General features: G+C 39.4%; 1 protein-coding gene across 1 annotated transcript; it reads right to left on the bottom strand.

The window, feature by feature from the left end:
• Positions 1-391: 391 nt before the first annotated feature.
• Positions 392-13778, bottom strand: faxdc2 (fatty acid hydroxylase domain containing 2). The gene is made up of 9 exons (XM_085470829.1): positions 13672-13778; positions 12619-12662; positions 10926-11023; positions 10302-10405; positions 8983-9104; positions 6145-6350; positions 5610-5715; positions 3351-3517; positions 392-2199 (listed from the first exon to the last, which is right to left on the bottom strand). Exons 1-9 carry the CDS (start codon positions 13694-13696, stop codon positions 2043-2045), a joined length of 1029 nt encoding a protein of 342 aa, XP_085326955.1. The 5' UTR covers positions 13697-13778; the 3' UTR covers positions 392-2042.
• Positions 13779-20782: the final 7004 nt, after the last annotated feature.

Below are 20782 nucleotides of genomic sequence, written 5' to 3'. Positions count from 1 at the left end.
TCTACAATTAGAATGTATGCAAAGTCTAAAAAAACTGAAGAAAATTCTTTGATTTTTGGGTTTGAACTCAACCAGAAGTTCATCAAATTCTAGTTAAAAGAAATTATAAAAAAAAATTGCACATGTGCAAATAGACATGTGGGAAGAAGTGTTTCCTGCTGACCTACTGAGTGCTTGTAGCTAATGTTTGCTCCAGTCATAACTTCAGTTTGAAACTGCATCAGACACCTGTGCCTGTCTTTCTTTTTTTTTTGGGGGGGGGGCCCAGAGGTGGATGTCACATTGTCCTGTCAGTGTTATGTTGTTCAGTTTCTTCCTCTTAAATTTAGAGTTGTATTTAAATGCAAAGTGAAGCTGTACTTGCTTTTTATTTTATTTTTTGCCCACCCTCCCCTTTAATCTTTTATCTTCAGGGAGATTTGGATCAGTTTCAGTTGAAACATCAAAGTGTTTACTGGAGAGGAGGAAAAAAATGAGCTATGAAATAATTCAGAAATGAAAACTCATTTCCCAAAGCCGGCAAAGCCTTTGATGTGATCATCACTCGTCTCGGGACATTTGAGGGGATTCAGGTGCTTTGGGAGTTTTCATCCATCTCTATCGGCATTGAACTGCTGCTGTCCATATAAACTCTAGGGGGCGCTGCCTGTTCAGCTGGTCAGAGTTCCCAGCTGTGCGGGATAAAAGATGGACGTATGGAAGGAAGAGAGGAAACTGAGCAAGATGTGATGTCGCTCAGAGGAATATGGCTGGTTATGATGGCTGGAGACTGGGAGGACAAAATTCCATAAAGCCATATGAATAAGAAATAACTGTATATGAACATCAATAGTTCATTACATTACAGTATCCTAGGCTTGTCATGAGGAAAAAAAAGATGAAAACGAGGAAAAAAGGAACAAAAAAATATATAAAATGGAAAAATGTAAAATACTTGAATGAGATCTTGTATTATAACATTTAATATTCATAATATCTGCTTTGTAGGCTGACGTGATTCGCTATTAGTGTTATTTGTAATTTGTAGTAATTATGCTTTTCCTTTAATAAAGAAAAAAACCCACAAAACGCACAAAAAAACCTCAAACACCAGGTGTCATGTGATCATTCCTATTGTCTATGAAACCCACAGAAAGACCACATGCTTTTTTTTTTTTAATACTTTAATATTAAACAGTTCTATCAGAACATTTGTTACATTTGTATTAATCACTTTTTTGGTAATCCAAAAAGACATTGATATTCTGAAAGTATAAGTGCCACAGATATGCAAAGGAATTGCTTGTCATTTGCCAAAGAATACAGATTCTCGTCTGTCCCAGTGGTCAGTGAACGCAACAGAAGAGTCTGAATGGGTGAAAGTGCTTTTACTAAACTTACAAAAAGTTAAAGAATTCATTAGAAATTAACGATTGCATTTAAAACTGCAATAAGATACATCAAACAGGAACATTCACATTTGTCTTGCATGCTCTTGCGGTGATAATATCGCCTCTTTTACATCCATCGAGGGAGCATTTGTTGTCCAAACCAAGTAATTGTAGTGGTTTCCTCAAACGGTTTAACAGTTGGGTACAAGTAAAAATGCATTCAGAACGAGTGCCAGCAAATAGTGAGACTGCAGAGTGCGGTCCACTCCTGTTTTCACCCCGTTAATCACAGAAAGACTTCAAATGTGCTGTAGCTTAAGTCACCGATGACTAATTCAGACTAAACTCAAAGATGTGAAATGAAGCAAATGTCAAGACAACGGACAAGAAAAAGGAAAAGCTTGTTTCCATCCTGACTTCTCTCTTTTTTTTTTTTTTTTATTGTTAAAAATTAACAGGTAACAGAGCTTAAAAGTAAAATCACATCTGTATGTTATAGTGCAATGACCACACACTAGCACATAAAAGTCAGGTGGGTGACTGCAGAGGCTCGGCAAACTTTGACAGTCAAACTTGACTGAAGATTCAAAATATAAAAAAAAAAAAAAATCAACGTTTTTAAGATCGATTGGGAATTACATATCCCCGCATAAGATTCGACCGTTGCAGTCCTCACTGGCCCTTCTTTTGTGTGTCAGGGATGCTCTCGTTCAGCGGGGTGAAGCTGGTGAGCAGAGTGTGGCGCTCGTACTGTTTGGTCTGACGGAACTTGCTGTCTGTGCTGTGGAGCCTGTCCAGGATGCCGAAAACGCCAAAACACTGATTGAACCTGAAAACCGAGACAAGTGAGGGCAACTGTTAGTTATCCACCAAGCAGAATTAGAAACAATTGCCCCAATAATAATAATTTTCAAATTCAGATTTAAGTTTTAAACAACTCAACTACAGGAAACTTATAAAAAGCTGAATAATAGTGGACTTCAGTTTGTCATCCTCACTGCACTGCACAATGAGTGCTGTTGTGTATCAAAGTGAAAACTCAGATACTAATTTGAAGCTTTTACATTCTGCTTTGTGAAGCAAACTCACATTTGCATAGAATTTATAAATGTGGGGAAACGCAGTAACATTTCTTCCTCCGGTCATCGCCTGGTCCTGCAGGACGTTTCTTCCTGTTAAAACGGAGTTTCTAGCTCCCACTGTCGCCAGGTGCTTGCTCTTAGGGTTTCAGCTGATTGTTGGGGAATTCTCTGTATTATTATATTATCTCTGCTTACAATATTACAGCTATAGAGTGCATGCCACAACAAATACTCTTGTGCATTTTCCTGTAATTTGGCATCTTCCCCAACTCAGTGTTACTCGTCTTCCTCTTGATGGGACATTTTCATTGATTTAATTGTCCAATGATAGTGGATTATTCCTACAGTGCTGTCCCACTAACTATTAAAAATCATTTCAGAGTCACACAGTCATACAAGCATAAACACCAAGATACTATATTTTTTACTTAATCTGGTGTCTTGCTTATGCCATATTAAGCCACATGGAAAGACTTCCCAGACTGTACATAATTACTTTCTCCTGTATGAGTAACACTGTGTACAAAGTGCAGTACATAACATTGCCTTTTCAAAGTTATACATTTATCAGCTTCATCTCGTCGAGGTAAAAGTTTTTGGAGTAGCTTCACCCGAGTCTTTGCACACGTGAAGGTTCTGTGTGCCTTCACGGGTCTTATCTAAACAAGATAACTGTACCAGCATCACCGCCTTCCCATCCGGTCGAGTTACTGTGAACTTTGACCTTTCGGATTTGCAAAGTCATCATTATTTCTCTCCAGCAGACTTTTGTGTGACATCCTGTTTGCGTCCAACTGAACATTTGCACCAGTTAAAGAAACTTTTAAGCAGCATTTCTAAGATATCACCTTCAAAACAACAGAACAGGACCTCTGTAAGACAGGACAGGTAAACTCACCTGAGGTGGTGGAAGTCATGGAACTCAGGAGAAGGCAGGAAAGGAAGGTGGTATCCGCAGTGGGAGATGGTGGTGCTGACCAGAGCTACGCAGTACCACATGGAGGTGGTGGATACGTGGGAGCCCAGAAGAACCGGCCCGCTTACCACCGGCAATAAGTTGGAGATCTAACAGCAGAGAACAATCCAGTACGTTTAACAGAAACACACTTACCCTTAGCAGAAGTAAAGTGCTGCGAGAGTTTGAGGTGTGAATTATCAATTCTTCTTTCTTTCTTTTATTCTTCTCTTGCATATTTAAAGATGAAATAGTCTCTGTGATTTACAGCAAATGTACACGTGTGATCTGTATCTGCACGTTTGATCCATTTTTGCTGTTTAACACAAATATCAACTACAGTGGCAATCACTGAGCCAGCAGGGATACTTCAGGGCAGAGGTGGGACCAAGTCATTGTTTTGCAAGTCTCAAGTAAGTCTCAAGTCTTTATCCTCAAGTCAAGTCTCAAGTAATGTCAGGCAAGTCAGAGTCGAGTCTCAAGTCACTGGTGTAAAAGTCCGAGTCAAGTCACAAGTCTGAAACTTTGAATTTCAAGTCCTTTCGAGTCTTTAAAAAAAAAGAAAAACGAAAAAATAATGTTGCAGTTATATGCTAAATGTAAATATTAGACCATGTAATTTTTAAATCTGTGTTTTTCTCAACACATGACAAAATAGTGAACTTAGAAAATATACACAAATTGTGAAATTGCACCTCTATAAAATGCAGCTCAATTAAACCTAGCTCCAAGAATAATTTTCACCGACAGTTCTGAGATAAGCTGCATGTTATTCTTGGATGCGGTTGTAGGACCGGCTTTAAAATCGCATGACAAAAATATCATACACATTAAAAAAAAACTGTATCACCAACGTAGCCTGGACAACATTTGCTAGTTAGATGAAGTCAGCTATCTCATCTTAGCATATTTATATGCATATTTATAATCATACGGTTCTTGGAGTGAGTGCATACACTCATGAAGTTTAGTAACTTCAGGTCACTGCAACAAGCCCAGGTACAGTTTACCGACGGATGGGTGCAGGACCTTGAAATGCACCGTGTAGAACGAAAGACCATCGTACATATCATAAATTTACCAGTCTCACAAATTGTCGTCATAAATACACATTCCTTAACTGTTTATTAATAGGACCTTTGAGCTCAACGGTAATTAATTAGTAGTGGAAATAATTTCTGGTAGCATCACAGAAATGTAGCAGTGACAATAATACTGTATGCTGTAATCGTACTGGGCAATTGGTGATACAAAAAACCTGTTTTATCCTGTGAATAAAAGTATATGTTTTTGTCAATGTACCATAATAACAGAAGCGAAACGCAATATTGTGTCAGGACAATTCACTATTTATGCACAATAAATAAAGGAGCATAGCGCGACCATTTCTGTTCAGCGCCAGACTTGCTTGTAACCTATATCACTAATTATGTCATGAAAATGACGTATTAACTACTAAAAAACACTGACCTTCGTGGAAATGCTTGGAGCAGACTAACCTGTGAGCTGGAGTGTTCTGGGACGTTATATTTGATCTTTGAATGGCTGCAATCCAGTCGCGTCTTTGTTACTTCGGAAACATGGCTCGAACAATTTCTCTTCAACGACGTAATCCGATAACAACCGATCTCTTTACCCGTCGGCTTCCCATGGCTGACATGCGTCATTGTAGTTAATAATACAACAGCTTCTTGACATTTTTTGTGTTTCTTTTTATCGCTGTATAACTGATTTCAATTGAAAACCTGCGTGCTCTAGTACCTCTTGCCACGAGTTCCCAGAATTCTTTGCGGTTCTACCCCTGAATGACGTCACATTTTCAATCTCTATATAATATGCATGTTAAATTTTATATTTGGGGTGAAATATCAAGTCTTTTCAAGTAAACCGGTTCAAGTCCAATTCAAGTCCCAAGTCTTAGAACATTTTTTCAAGTCAAGTCTAAAGTCATAAAATTAATGACTCGAGTCTGACTCGAGTCCAAGTCATGTGACTCGAGTCCACACCTCTGCTTCAGGGACTAATCCGCTCAGCTCTAACTGTGCTAAGAGTGCAGAGAGTTCTTTCAGGATCAGGTCTGACCAGATTCCTAAAGGTATAAATAAGAATCTGTTTTGTTTACGTGAGATAGTTCCTGCTTTGACACTCACAGGGGAAACGGTTCATTTCTTTTTGTTGAGTAGGAGAAAGAGGAAGGCTCACCACGTGCTCCAGAGGATGAGCGTAGATGGAGACAATACCAATGGGAGCGGTCCAATCGTGGTGCTGTTTGTGGTAATGCTTGTAGAGGCTGGGGTGGTGGAACAGCCTGAGGAAAATCAAACAAACAAAATGAACGCATAAAACGACTGCACCCTATCCTGCGTCAAGGTTTGTACTGTGCGCTGGCAAAGGCTCTGAGCTCACATAAGAAAAATCGGATTAACGCTGATAGACGATGTTGCAGGCTGCATTGCTTTATGTAGGGTGAGTCTACAAACAGTGTTTATACGGATCGCACCTAATGTCCATGTCCTGTCGCTAAAAATCTAACATGGTGAATTAAAACAGTATATAACTATAAAACAGAGTGACTGCACGCACATGAAAGAAACACAGATCAGCGTAGTGTTAACATCACAATCGCCTCCATCTCTGAAATGAGGAAGAAATGTCATCTACTGCCAACGATCCACTGATTGCATGTTTCATTTTGATGTGTCATGGGTGTTTAAAGTAAAAAATAAATGTTCTTTACCTGTGTGAATAGTAGAAGAAAATCTCCTCCAAGATGGCGAAGGCGGCCAGCTCCATCAGGGCCCAGTGAAAGGTGGGCAGCTCGGGGCCACAGGGGTTTCCTCTCCAGCTCATCAGGTAGTAAACAACCACAGTCATGGCCCCGGAGATTACCACGTGGTTGAAGAGGACACACTTCAAGGCTTGGCGCAGCTTAGCTGGATCCACCTGGAAGACAAATGAAGAGGTCAAAAGAGGTATCAAAACTATTCAAACTACCAAGCTTCCCTTTCCACTGACAAATGTAATTTACATGGCATGACACTGCGTTCATTTGAAAGACACTTTATTTCATAAAGAGAGGAAAACATTAAAAACTGAAAGCTTCTCTCTTTAAAAGGACGACCAATAACAAGGTCAGACCAGTTCTTTCTATTTGTATCTTTATCATGCATATTTAATCATCTTCACTTAATACTTGATATATATTCTTATTTCATGTCTTATCCTTTTCCATACTGTTGTTTCTGTTTATGCTGCAGAGTGTGTTATAAATAAGTCTTTATACTCATCTGACATCCCCTGTTAGGTACACCCGTCCAACCACATTAATGCACTTATCTAATCAGCCAATCACATGAAAGCGCCTCAGTGCATTTACACATTTATCCATGGTTCAGATGATCTGCAGAAGTTCATTCTCAGAAAGAGGAAGAAAGGCGACTGAAGTGACTTTGAATAAGGCATAACGTGTTTTGAAACCTGCCAATCTACTGGTTTCCAGAGAATGTGTGAAAAAGAGAAAATATCCATTAAGCAGCATTTCCTGGTATGAATTTCTACAGAAATGTGCAGATGGAAGGGTCACAATTCAGTGTAAACAGCATGAAAGCATGGATTCATCCCGCCTTGTATCAACGGTTCAGGCTGGTGGTGGTGGTGTAAAGCCCTAGACGACATTTTCTCAGCATGTTTAGAGTGCCTCGGTACCAAATCAGCAAGATGAGTAGTGTTGCCAACCATGCCCATCCCTTTATGGCCACACTGTACCAATCTTCCAATGGCTGCGTTCGGCAAGATAACACACATCACAAATGGCCTCCACACCAGATCTTAATAATAATCTTAAAAATCCAATAAAGCAGCTTTGGATATGTGATTGAACATGAGATTTTCATCATGGATGTGCATGAGTGATGCAATCATGTCAGCATGGACCAAAATCTCTGCAGACTGCTTCTAGCACCTTGTTGAATTGTTGTCATGATGAATTAAGGCCTTTCTGTTGGGGTCCAACCCAGTACTAGCAAGATGTACCTAATAAAGTGGTCTTTGAGTGGATATCTGTATCAGCTAATTTACCCTTTTACCTCCAACCTTTGGAACCCAGTTATAAACTCATGCCATGTCATAATGAACTTTCCAGAGTGTGAGAACAGTGTGTCTCTGAAGCTTACACTGACCTTTTGTACATCTGTGTGTTTTCCATAACATGCACGCACACACGCTCTCTGAACAGCAGACTTTGTTTCTGTGCAGACTCTTTATCGAATGCTCTTTGTTTTCTCTCTCAATGTTCTTTTATTTGACATCTTTTTCCCTTTACTTGAACCAGCTGCAGCAGATAGCTCCACGAGTGTGGCTCTCTTCCATTTAGAAAGGCCTTTTTTTCTCCCCACTGTTGCCAAGGGAAACATTGGTTCCCTATAATCTACAGGGTGTTTGCGTTATAGTATAAAGTCCCTTAAGATAACTATCATGCTGAATTAGCTGTTTACCTATAGTAGATTACATTGATTTTTTTATCATCTAGTGTAAATAGCTCCACAAAATGCTAATTTTAACATAAATAAATGTTCCTACACTTAGAGATAGTGTGACTATACATTCAAATTTACAGCTCTTCTCATTCACCAGTGACATGCACTTGTTATTTAGCAGTTTCTAAAGCAAATGTGTGATCACTACACATGGGCTCTGACACATTGATCAGATAATTTAGATAAACAGTTACATTACTTGATAAAGTCATATAATTTTATCATTCTTAACCAGTTATATTGCTTTTTAAAGTACACAAGCACTTTTACCCAATTTTATAATCTTGTTCCATTATAGCACATCCTGGTTTGTTTATGACCAGTAGATCCCAAGTTCAGACAGCTATTCTCGATCATTGACCTGCAGTATTTCTGCTCGGAGTCACAGAGAAACACTGTGACAGCAGCTTTTCGCAGATTACCTCATCATTAAAGATATAAAATTTAAGGGCCGCAGAAATATATGTCAAGCTGTAACAGCGGCAAATTCCACTGAGTACATGCAAATCAGAGGAGGAGGGATTTTTGAAGCGATAACACACTCTCTGATGGGAAAACGAGAGAAAATAGGGGGAAAACAATAAACTGGAAGTCTTTTTCATTTGGGTAAAGTGAGTCTCCAGTTTGTGCACTGGAAAAACAATCACTAACAAGGACACTTTTCACAGTAACCCCTGGTTATCAGTAATGCCCCTCTTTATCTCTGCGGTGTCTGACAACATCTGTTAATCAAACACAGTTAGAGGACTTTGGTCAGACGGGCATGTGGAGAGCCCCATCGTTTGCAGATGTTATCAACCACATCTGCACACACGCGCATGGTGTGGATCTTTAAGTAGAGCAGCGGCCTACAGCAGCATGCCCAATAGCAGGACTCAAAATTAAAATGTAATTGTTTTCATTTTTAAATCTCATATTCACTTAAAAAAAAAAGATATCATGTGATCATATCATAAGCTTGTACATTTTATGTAGATGGCATGAAAAAATAAAACAAGTAACAGTGCAGATAAAACAAAATAAAAAATAAAAAAGCTTACTGGGTTGTTCTTGTCCAACTGGATACGGTAGCGGGTGATGAAGGACGGTGTGCCAGTGATGTCCACCCACAGCAGGAGAGCATTTGACCCCCAAAAGGCCAGAGTGGGAACAAGCATGGTCCCTATGGAGATAAATAAGATAACTATTAGAGAACCTTTAACTCAACCGGGGCCTTCATTATGCGTTCATTTACGCACAACTCCAAACACATCAGGAGGAGATTTCAAGTTAAATCCATGGCAAAATCTTCCACAATGACATCATCACTGTGCACCCTGCTGTTTTTGTTTGTTTGCATTAAATTATATCACCAAAGGTGTTGCTCCAGCCGGTGAGGAGTGATTCAGTTTTGGAGTCGATCCAAAACTTAATCACTCGATCTGGAGATTTTTGGAATGATTCACTGAGATTATTATTTTCATTAATTAAAATTAATGGAAACATTCCCTTGATGATATCATTACACCCTAATCCAGGTCCAGATAGCTTTCTTAACAAGGGAATCAATTCATGCGTGGTGTGTGTTGAGTTTTTAGCTTTGATAGTATTTAGTTAATATCAAATCCAGTTCTTTGATATTCTGGATAACTGGTCTTTTTATTATTAATAATGGATTGCATTTATATGGCGCTTTTCGAGACCCTCAAAGCGCTTTACAATTCAACTATTCACTCTCACATTCACAAGCTACAGTTGTAGCCACAGCTGCCCTGGGGCAGACTGACAGAAGTGAGGCCGCCATATCACTTTTTTTTCGCATTATTAGCATCACCTCTGAGCAACACCAGTAGGTGAAGTGTCTTGCCCAAGGACACAACGAGCAGGGGATCGAACCGGCAACCTTCCAGTTACAAGATGAGCTTCCCAACCCCCTGAACCACGGTCGCCCAATTCTTATATTATAGTTGATAATGTTATTATAGTGATGTTATTATTATAGTGTGATGTTATGTGGACTGAAAACACTGAACTGAAAATACATACCCTACCTAGCACACATCCTATGTCCTACATACTCTAGATAACATCTGAATGAGGTAAACCACCTATTGTGCAAAAGCTGCTCGCTGTGAGACAGCAAGTGAGAAATCTGAACTAATGTGTTCTTAGTGCTCCACAAACATGATTTTTCCTCTGTGCTGGCTAATGTGACCTTATGTGTCCAAAATATAGGGGAAAAAATCTATGCATTGATGAAACCACCTAAATGATATGATACAAAAGGAGGTCATTTAAGTTATTTGCATGTTTAAAGCAGTCTGCAGTGCTTGCAAATCCACAGTCATTTGCAATGTTGCACTCTGGTTTTATTTCTTACCCAGGAAGAACAAAGAAGCGTCGTGGCCCTCGTATGCCACGTACAACTTGGTCCACAAGTTCTGCCAAAAATCTCCCGAAGCTCCCCAGAATCTCTGAAGGTGCCTGAAGGAGGAATTACAGCTCAGTTTTAAATTCACAAAACTGACTACGTGTTAAACAAACCTCTGTGGAAACTATTCGTTACACACTTGTCTACACATCTTGTGCTTGCATGCTCTCTCCTTTCCAGCAGCCCCTCCAAACAAAAATCTAACCACCAATAAAAACACCCAGGGATGGACAGTGTGTCAAACAACTGCAGCTACAACTAGTCCAGCAAAGACTCCAATCTGAATACTTGTACACATTACATAATTTCAGGTGATGAAATTTGTAATTTCATGTAATGCTGTGTTCTCGTTACACCCTTTACCAGCCTAACATGTACTGTCCTGTCCTCGTCTATCCAGTCCTGGCTCTGCACCATCCTGCTCTCACTCCTCCCATCCAGTTCTCATCTGTTGGGTCCAACTCCTTGTCATGTAGCGCCTGCCTCTTTCTACTATGCATAACGTAACAACCTGGCAATGCCACTCCTCCAGTTTATGTCAGGGCAAACTGTTGTTTTGCAAATGTGACATACCATGTCAGTGAGTTCCCGAACGCAGCCAAGAATAAGATCCCAGATCCAATGACAAACCCGGCTTTCTTCACAGAGTCCCACAGTCCTCCGGGGCCCTCCTGGGAGACAGAAAAAGAAACAGCGTTGTGTGAAGCCCTCTGTTGCTTCGGCGATGAGAATGCAATCTCATGATGTTTCGCTATATTAGCATTTCCTCACAGAAACCTCTCCTGATACAGAAATGTCTCAAAAACAACAGCGAGACTGTTACTGAAACCTCTATCTCGCCAGGAGGACGAGAACACTGTGGATCTGAGTGGTTCCTGTTGAGTGTGGGGTTTTCAGGAACTGCCTGAAGTTAATAACCCAGAATGCAAAGCAGCAGGAGGGGAAACAGTCAGACTCTGAAAACTCTCTCTGTGTATTTTACTTAGGCAATTACAGTACATTTATAGTGCATTTTCAATCATCATAAAGAGCATCTCAGTTAAAGGATAACACTATTTTACACCTGTTTAGAAAGGTCTAAATATAGCTGTTTACACAGAAAATGTGCACGATGACTCTGACAAAATGCATCTGCACTGAGAAATGCGGATCAGTTCACTCAGCAGGAAGTAAGCCCAAGGATTGATGTCACATTCACTAGACTCTCTAAAATGCCAGCTTTTCACCTCAGCTGCCCTCATCCAAGCCACGACAACAGAGAGAACAATGTCACACAAATGCCGTGCTGGTCTCACGCCTCAGCTGGTCGTTTTCAGAGATGCAATCATGATCATGAAGATGCAAATACACCCATGCTTCCTTGTGCACTTATTGTGACATTTTTGCTTACTACATTTATTACCCATATATTTTTTCTGAAAACTGAGTAACTAAGCTATCGTTTCCCTGTGAGCTACACTCATTTTGCTTTTCTGCTCCACGTGACAACAAAACCCGTCTCTACCGCTTCACTGATCAAAACACTCCTTTTCTCACGATCATACACACAATCCAGTATTTGCTTTTGTCTGTTTGCTGCCTCTATAGATTCAAAAATTAAAAAAAAAAAAAAAAAGGAACGTGCCTATCAGGTCAAGCCTGTTGTCAACAACATACAGCAAAGAGGGCAAGTCTCGGTGGAGTCACGGTTTAAAAACAGCAGTCAGATGGAAAGATTCTTAATTAGACACATCAGGCTGCAGCTATAAAAATAAAAATTAAACCTTTAAAGATGTGATTTAGAAAAATATGCACGAACAAGTAGTGTATGCAGAAAACTAATAGAATAAGCTAAAATTTGACTTGTATTTAGCCCACAGGGAAGGTGAGAAATCCAGATTAGATTTTTTTAAAAGGATTTGCCAAACATCAGCTTCTGTGTGTGCTTCAGCCCCGGGGGGGAATATAGAGATATGTAGGGCAACATGAGACAGGTTTCATTTGAAGCTTTGCACGCATCAAAGTATCTGCAGTTGTTTGGCAAAATTACATTACATAACATACACATAACAACGACCTCCCCAAAAACAGATGAGCAGTAATCCAGCAATTCACATCGGACAGCTAAGAGGGAAAAAAAAGTCATGTAATGTATAACGGATCGAGGGTTGTGCCTGTGTTGTCGATGACTCGCTGTATTGTGTTGCCGCCTTGTCCGTTTGTGAATCTTTTCAGTTGAGTGGTGATAACAGCAAGGTGTTTGGCTGCAAGGACGATCTGTTCTTACCTGTCGGCCGCTGCTTCCTCTGCTCTCCTCAGCTTCCCTCGCACCTGCAAACACAAAATTACATACAAGAGTTAAAACATGTAGATGCTACAGCAAATATTTAATTCAATTTCAATTCAGTTTTATTTACATAGTGCCAAATCACAACAACAGATACCTCAAGGCGCTTATTGTAAGGAACTATGATCTATCAGTAATTGCCAGGGAAGCACATTTTAAAATGAAGAAAAAATCAAACTATGATTCTGGAAGCAAAAACTCCTAAGGAAGTGTACCATCTCAAAATAACTAATTACAGAGCGAAAAGGTTTATTGGAAAAGTAAAGTGGTCTAACTCCAGCTGTCCTTCAAAATAAGACTCTTTGATAACAGGAGATTTTTTTTTATTACATTTTTGTGATTACATTTGAGAGATTAAGTTTCTCTTTGAAATGTTGTCATTTCTCAAAAACATTTACATTTTTGTCTCAAACTTCTTTGTATCTTTCCATTGTAGAGTAATCATCCGAGTGCATGTGCAAATTTGTACCACAGGAGGATTAAATATAATCCTATTATTAGAGTGTGGACGTTTTTAGTGAAATTCTTGGGGATCAGGCTGCCCTACATCCACTCGGCCCATCTCTTTTTGCAGTAACGGTGTAAAAGCACAAACATCCATCCAACTAATAATTACTTTCACAGCAATCATTCACAGACTTTTTTTTTTTAAATCACAGTTTAAATCACGAGCAAATTATGGTGACCTATATTATTATTATAACGCCATTATTCAACTAAAACTAACAGGCATGTAATCCTAAAAAGAAATATTAAAAAAAAATCGTTAATACAACTGAGATGATGCTCAGCTGTGCACCTTACAGGAGTGTAATACAGAGTTTATATATTGCGAGCTGAACTGCGTGTACCTGAACGCACCAGGTGCCTTTGCTTATGCGTCACTGGGCCTACAGGTGAGGAAAAAGACGGCTGTGCCCAGTTTTAGTAATGGCTTTTTCACGCTGATCAAACCTGACCTGACGTTAGCGCTTCAAGTCTGCGGTGACTTACCGCTGGCTGCTGTCTCCACCGACATGTCTGCCCGCTGCTCACAGTCCCGCACCGGCCGCTGCTGTTCAGCAGCTCTGGAAAGAAGCAGTTTATTTACAACAGCCAGCGACTTCTCACTGGCTGACTCCCGGTCAGCTGACCCAAGCCCGGAAAACGAGACTTCTTCCTGCTCGGTGTGTTTTTTTTCTGCGGTCCACGTGAGATCCAGGTGAAGGTTGAAACCACAGCGGAGTCCGGTCAGTGCTGTGATCCAATGCATTAGATAGCTGTCTCATTAAGTGAATACCGCTGTCAGAGTCCTTGGATATTTTATTTTCGTACTTTGTTCAACACGATAAAATTGTCGTCTTTAGGAAATCGTTTTTCATTTGGATTCGCCGAGAAAAACAGAAACCAACCACCAGATTAATCATTAATGATAATAACTGTTCACTGCAGGATCATTTATCTTTATTGCACTTTATTATTAGCAGCTTGTCATAAACCACATCATTTATTCTCATTTCCTCAGTTAAATGTGCAAAAAATGCCAAAGAACACAGTTTAACCGAGCTAAAAATATATTTCTGCACAAGGTTGTTCCCAAACAATTATTAGCTGAAACGCTAATATGCATTTTTCAGCATGGTGTGCGATGTGTCCTCAAAACAAGGAAACTCAAAGAATAGAGGACAAAAAAAGAAATGGCAAGCCTCCAAAAACTATTTACAGCAAACGAACAGCATCTGAAAGTCATGTCCTTAAGAAACAGGAAAAGCTCAAAGCCCACAGGACCTGAGAGATGCATCTGGAATTTCATTTGATCTATCTACTGTTCACTGAAGCCCAGATTTTAAAACAACATGCAATACCATCTGGAAGGCATCTGACTGTCAGCAGCTTCAATTTTCACCATAGTCTGCAGTGATCCCAAACACACGTCCAGTAGAGTAAAAGCATACCCAGATAGAAAAACACACACTGGGACACCAACAGTCATGGATTGGCCTCCCCAGAGCCCGGACCTGAACCTTAACCTGAACAGTGAGATCATCTTAACAGAGAACAGAACAAAAGGCAGCCAAGATCCAAAAAAAGAGCTTTTAATGAATAGGCTGGCAATTAGCTTTCAACAAAAAAATAAAATGAAATAAAATAACTAAATGTGTAAGATCCCCCCCCAAAATGGAAAAAACTGAACTTGACCTAAACCCTTAAAAAATTAATATTAACAAGAACAAAAACAATAATAATTTGAAAAAATAAAGAGCACATATTTTTCTTCCATTTGTCTTCTTAGTTCGAACTCTGTAGACGACCATGACCAAGATGACTGAGAAACTGCAGGGGCATGGGAGCACATGATTTAAAAAAAAAGCATAAAAAACAAACAAACATTTCATTAATGCAAGAAAACTCCAACCATTTAAAACCAGTGCAGCCACGTTCACGCTCACACAGCTCAGTGAACGCAGACCTGGGACTCTTTCAGCTGTGCTTTCAAACTGAATTAAAATCTTCAACTCTTCATTCAGAGCCATGCTCTTTCCTAACAGCGCCAGCAGGCAGTTCCAGTTGACATTCTAGTGGAGATGCTTAAATTTCCAAAGGAGATTTTAGGAAAATGTGTCTGAAGTTCTATACATCAAAAGCGTATTTGATAGAATGGTGCATAAATATTAAATATATTCACATATGGTATGGCTGTGTTTTACTGTAGAAAGCATCTCCTAATAGGTTAGTGGTATGTCTGAAAATGCTGTACTACACTATGGGTCTGTATGCTGTACACATTGTGCTTTCCCTACTGTAAACTGTGAGTTGCTGATCCTAATGTGCTTCACCATTGGTTGTGTAAAATGGTCAGAGGGCCGGTGAGACGTTAGTCTGTGGTGGCTGTGGTCGTACCTTTGCTCCACCCCTCGCCTGAACAACAATAAAGCTATAATGCACAGATAACAGGTAAGGCTTTGCACCGACGGCACCTGTAACTATCCCTTTTGTTTCTTCCAATTATAGTTAAAATATCCTAAAGGCAAAGTATATTGTTATCTAATCACTCAAAGTATTGCTTTAACTCTGAAAGTCCAACCTTCAGTTTGGAAGGACAGTTCTGTGCAACAGTCTTTCTGGCATTTGTGTGATGGTGTGATGAATCTTTCTTGCATTTTGAAGGTCTTTCAAAGGTTTCAAAGGTCCAGTAGAGTAAAAGCATACCTGGTTTCTGTGGACTGTGGCTGCTTTTTCAATCCAATTCTTATATCAGTGTTTTTTAAGACTTATCGCTTAAAACAAAACAAACAAAAAAACTCAAGGGATGAACCAGTGTTATAGCTGGACATAATAACAAATTAGTCAAGAACCCATCTTAAATTTTATCTTTAGACATTTTGTTACTATATGATTTGGTTGTATTTTCTTTAGTTGAACCTATGAAAAATACCAACGGTAACACAGTTTGACAGGAATAAAATAGTGGTTTTGTACCAATAGGGTGATTTCCAAACAACTATTAGCTGAAACTGGACAAGTGGAGTGCAAAAAAAGGGAAAAGACAGACCTAAAAAAACTATCTGGAATAGATAAACAGTATCTGAAAAATGGAGAAAAAAATCCTGCAAAGGCCCTAAATATGACCTGAGAGATGCAGCTGACCCTCCAGTAGATCCATCTAAATCTACAATGAAGCCTTAGTAGACCAGAAATGGTCTAAGTGTGATGTGATGGTGGCTTTCAAGAAGCCATTTTTAAGAAAGGGAAACAGTGAGAAAAGGCTGAGGTATGGCAAATCACAAAAGAGCCAGACTAAAAATCAGTGGTAGCAGGTCTGACGGTGTGATGAATCAAAATGTAACATTTTTGGATCAACACATCAACATGTACGGAGGAGGTCGGGAGAAAGTTACAAGAGTAATCTGTCCCACAGGACGGCTTTGGAAAATGTGATGAAAGGCATAAACTTTAGACCTTTAACTGTATTTTCACAAGTTTTACAGCTTTTGCTACTAATAAAGATCTCCCACGTGATCATTTACATGGCACCAAAGTAATTATGAATGAGATAAACAATTACTTATATATTTCAGGTTTTTACAATGATTCCACAGTAACATAAATAAATAAATGCATAAATAAATAGATAATACATTTTCTGTGAATGACTGTGACTGGGTAGGCTGGTGATGAGCTACCAGAGCTTTTTCTGCAGTTTTAAACATTTATTCATCACAATTTAGGTCCAAAGAGCCATGTTGTTAGATTTCTTTCATTGCTTTATCATTTAGAAAAAAATGAGGCCTCCTGTTAATATTGACATTACAAAATTGGCATGACAGTGATCCCAAACACACTGCCAGTGTAGAAAAACCAAAAACACACAATGGAACGCTATCAGTCATGGATTGGCCTCCCCAGAGCCCGAACCTCAACATTATTGAAGCAGCTGATAGAGAATAGAACACGAGGCAGCCAAGAACCAAAGAAGAGCTTTGGATGTCCTTTAAGAAGCCCGGAGAACTGTTCCTAAACACTACATAAAGAAATTACAAGAAAGCGGCCTAACAAATGTCAGATGGTGACGAAGAATAAAGGTACTAAATATTTACTTTCAAGCTCGTTGCAAAGCTCTCTGTATATGCATTTCCATGTATATGTGCACTCTTTTCAATAAATCTCTAAATCTTTTTAAATTTTCTAGCAAAATATGAACAAATGAGGGGTGGTCAAACTTCACAATGCTGTACTTCCATGTACAACACTGCAGCTTTACAGAGATGACATGAATGTCTACAGGATGCACGTGCATGCACTTTCCCCTATTTTCCGTGCTGTAACTGCTCGTGCAGTTATCATTTAATACTCCCTTATCAAGAAGATATTCAGATTTGTCAGCAACATGTGGCTCCTTTTATTATCACCAATCATTGTGAAACAGGCAATCGGCACACTGTAAAAAATATATGCTTTAAACACTTCTGCGGATCAAATGTAGAAAATGTGGAAAGAGAGGTGACGCTCTTCTTACATCCCGGAGGAGCTTCTCTCATCTGTAGTCTGAAGATTTATTGCTGTTTTATTCTTCTATTGGCTATGATTCTAAATTGTTTAATTAATGCATTTATGACACATTTTATGATATCCTGTACTGATGAAATTGGCAACTGCATTAATTCCTTTGGATGACTCCGTTCCTGTATTACATGACACATTGTGCTATATCAGCAGTGTAGTCTTTTAGTATTTTACTGTTGATATCAGTTAGCCAGAACTAAATGAAAGTCTCGGCAGATTTAATTTTTTAATTAATTTATTATTTATTTGTATTATCAGCCTACACTTTCAGATCCAGACTCAGACCCTCCAGGAGGGGGCGACACATTTCCACTCACTCTACTCCAACCTTCATGGTGTAACCAAATTTTATTCAAGCCATAGGATCTGATTTAATAAATATAAATTTACAGTGCATTTTTAAAAAAATTATAATATTAGTTATTATATTATGTTTTCTGTTATTTCTGTCTTTCTTTTGGTTGGGAATCACAGGAAAGAGGAGACATGATCCTCAGTACTTTTCTATTATATTACACACAAATAACTTAATTGGTTTATCAGAAAACTGAAGTATGCATCACAAGTTTAGGTCAAATAGTTTCACTGTAAATGCTGCATAGCAGACTTTGACGGATCAATAGATTTGTTGTAAAACTCATCTTAAGTCTGATTTAGATTTTTATGCACTAAATGAGATCTAGTCAGTCCGATTTCATCTGGTCCCTGCAGCGTATTTTCACGCTGATACAAATTTACTACACAGCTCAGGTCTGACCTCTGGTGAGAAACTGTGCGCACTGCATCAGTATGGTGCACACATCCATCGGATGTGAGTCCTGCACAGCCTTGACTGTCTTTGAATGTCCTTCAGCTTTTTTTGTTTGTTTATTTTTGTGTTAAATCTCCCTTTTTCAGGTTTGATTTGCACATATACAGTTTTTAACAGTCATGAAGTATTAGATGATTTCTGGTACCTGCCTACCTGCCTAACTACTTACATAAACAGCTGATAAACCTTTGGAAGAAGGGTGGTCAGCAGCATTATCTGTTTGTTTTTATGGTTTTTTCTATGCTTTTCCTGCAGCTTAAATATTTTATTCAGATCACATGGATGGTGGTGGGATTCCACCGTTGGAGTATTAATGCTTTAATAAATGCCATATTTTATTTGGGACTTCTGCCGACAGATTAGCTGCATAACTTTCTCAGCACCAGGAGATGCAAGGAAGATTTAGCTCATACTTGTTGATGACATGTGTTTTATCTTTGGTCTTTGACTTTGATCAGTGTAACTTTGTGCTGAACATTGGGGGGGGGGGGGTCAAAATCTGTGTCTAAAAAAATAAATAAATCTGGGTAAATTCCAGGTGATTAAACATGCAACTGTTTTGCTGGTAATAACTGAAATGAGTAAAGAAAATCAACAGCCTATTTACACAAGATAATTCATAATTTTCTTGGGGAGACAAATGATGAAGCCCATAAGTCTATTAACTGAGCTTCCTCCTTCTGCTGCTTACATTTCTGACAAAGTGGACCAATGAGCTAATCTTTTCTCTCCGTACAGACAGAATCTCAGACTATCCTGTGAGCAAACATTCTGTGGCACTGTGCTGAGCACTGCACCACATCATTGGCTTTGCACACCCGTCTGGTTAGAGCAGCAGTGATGCTAAAATCCAGTGGAGATCTGCAAGTAATATTTAGATACACGTTAGGATTATACAGTTAAAAGTCCATGTAGATCAACTGATATATGTAGCAAATCAGCGCTATATTTTTTCTATATCATCTCTTCTGTCATTATGTAGCATGTGCACATATGTATTGTATTCCTGGACCTACCTTATTACTACAGGCCTCTGGACTGTGCTTAAATTGTAAACTGTATAAGCCTCTGTTGTGTTTTCATATCACACACTGCACACCGGTGTATTTTAAATCAAACACTCAATATGTGATCGAAGTGCAGACTTTAACATTTAAACAAAGGTTTGCATTGACTGTTTTGCAACCACAGCCCTTTTCATTCATACTGGCACAAATATGTGAAAGCAAGGGTGATATGCAGAGCAATAGGAACGACATGGTATGATGGCTCATAACATGAAGATATGGGAAAGAGCTGATGATCAGTAAGCAGCAGTCTGGCTTCACGCAGAGAAAGGGCACTACAGATGTGATGTTTCCTTTGAGAGTGTTGGTGCACTGTGTCTGTGGATAAAGAAAGACCTAGTGGGGTGCCAAGAGAGAAAATGTGATACTGTATGAGGAAGCCAGCAATGGCAGAGAAGTGTGTGAGGATGGTGGAGGATATATATGAGGATGGCTAGACATTGTGCAATAGGAGTAACAGATGGGTTCAGGGTGAAGATAGGATTACATCAGGGATCGGCTTTAAACTCCTTCTTGTTCGCAGTGGTGACAGGCAGGTGAACAGGAGAGTGCAGGCAGGGTGGCGTGGGTGGAGACGAGAGTCAGAGGTGATTTGTGACAGAAGGATGGCAGCAAGAGGGAAAGAGAAAGTAGGGAGACCTGTTATGATTCATGGCTTGGAGACAGTGTCACTGACAAAAAGACAGGAGGCCGAGCTGGAGATGGCAGAGTTAAGGTTTTCATTGGGAGTCATAGTTGAGCAGTTTGGAGACAAAGTTAGAGGCAGGGCTGAGGTGGTTTGGACATGTGGCGAGGAAGGATAGTGGATACACTGGACAAAGGATGGAAAAGAGGAAGACCACAGAGAAGATTCATGGATGCAGAGGGTTGGTGTGACAGTTTCTGTATTTATTAACTAAAAAGCTACTCTATTGGATGACTGACTTTGGCCATTATTCGGTTATCCTGCTACTTCTATCAGAAATCTCCTTATCAATAAACTCTACATGTTTGTTTCCACTGGCAGCCATGCATGCCACTACCATAAAATTGCATCCACCACGTTTGACAGATGATGTGATATGCTTCAGATCAGGAGCAGTTTTTCTCCTGCTCCATGCTTTTCTCTTTCCACCATTCTGGTACAAGTTAACCTGGGTTTCATCTCTCCAAATATATATATTTTTTCTACAACTATGTAAGC

This window comes from Copadichromis virginalis, linkage group LG10 (genome assembly GCF_057382275.1).
Source record: "Copadichromis virginalis isolate Kocher_CV1m ecotype Utaka linkage group LG10, C_Virginalis_male_GT1.1, whole genome shotgun sequence".
Lineage (NCBI taxonomy): Eukaryota > Metazoa > Chordata > Actinopteri > Cichliformes > Cichlidae > Copadichromis > Copadichromis virginalis.
Note: the sequence above shows the minus strand (reverse complement) of the source record. Positions and strands in the feature narration are given on the sequence as shown.

What these genes read in the sequence shown, in the direction of transcription:
- faxdc2 (XM_085470829.1), bottom strand. Translation starts at nt 13,696, where the DNA reads ATGTCGGTGGAGACAGCAGCCAGCG. An exon ending in TTCGGGAACTCACTGACATG is followed by an intron (nt 10,406 to 10,925) that starts GTATGTCACATT and finishes TTCCTCCTTCAG; the next exon opens with GCACCTTCAGAGATTCTGGG. An exon ending in CTCATCCTCTGGAGCACGTG is followed by an intron (nt 3,518 to 5,609) that starts GTGAGCCTTCCT and finishes CTCTGCTGTTAG; the next exon opens with ATCTCCAACTTATTGCCGGT.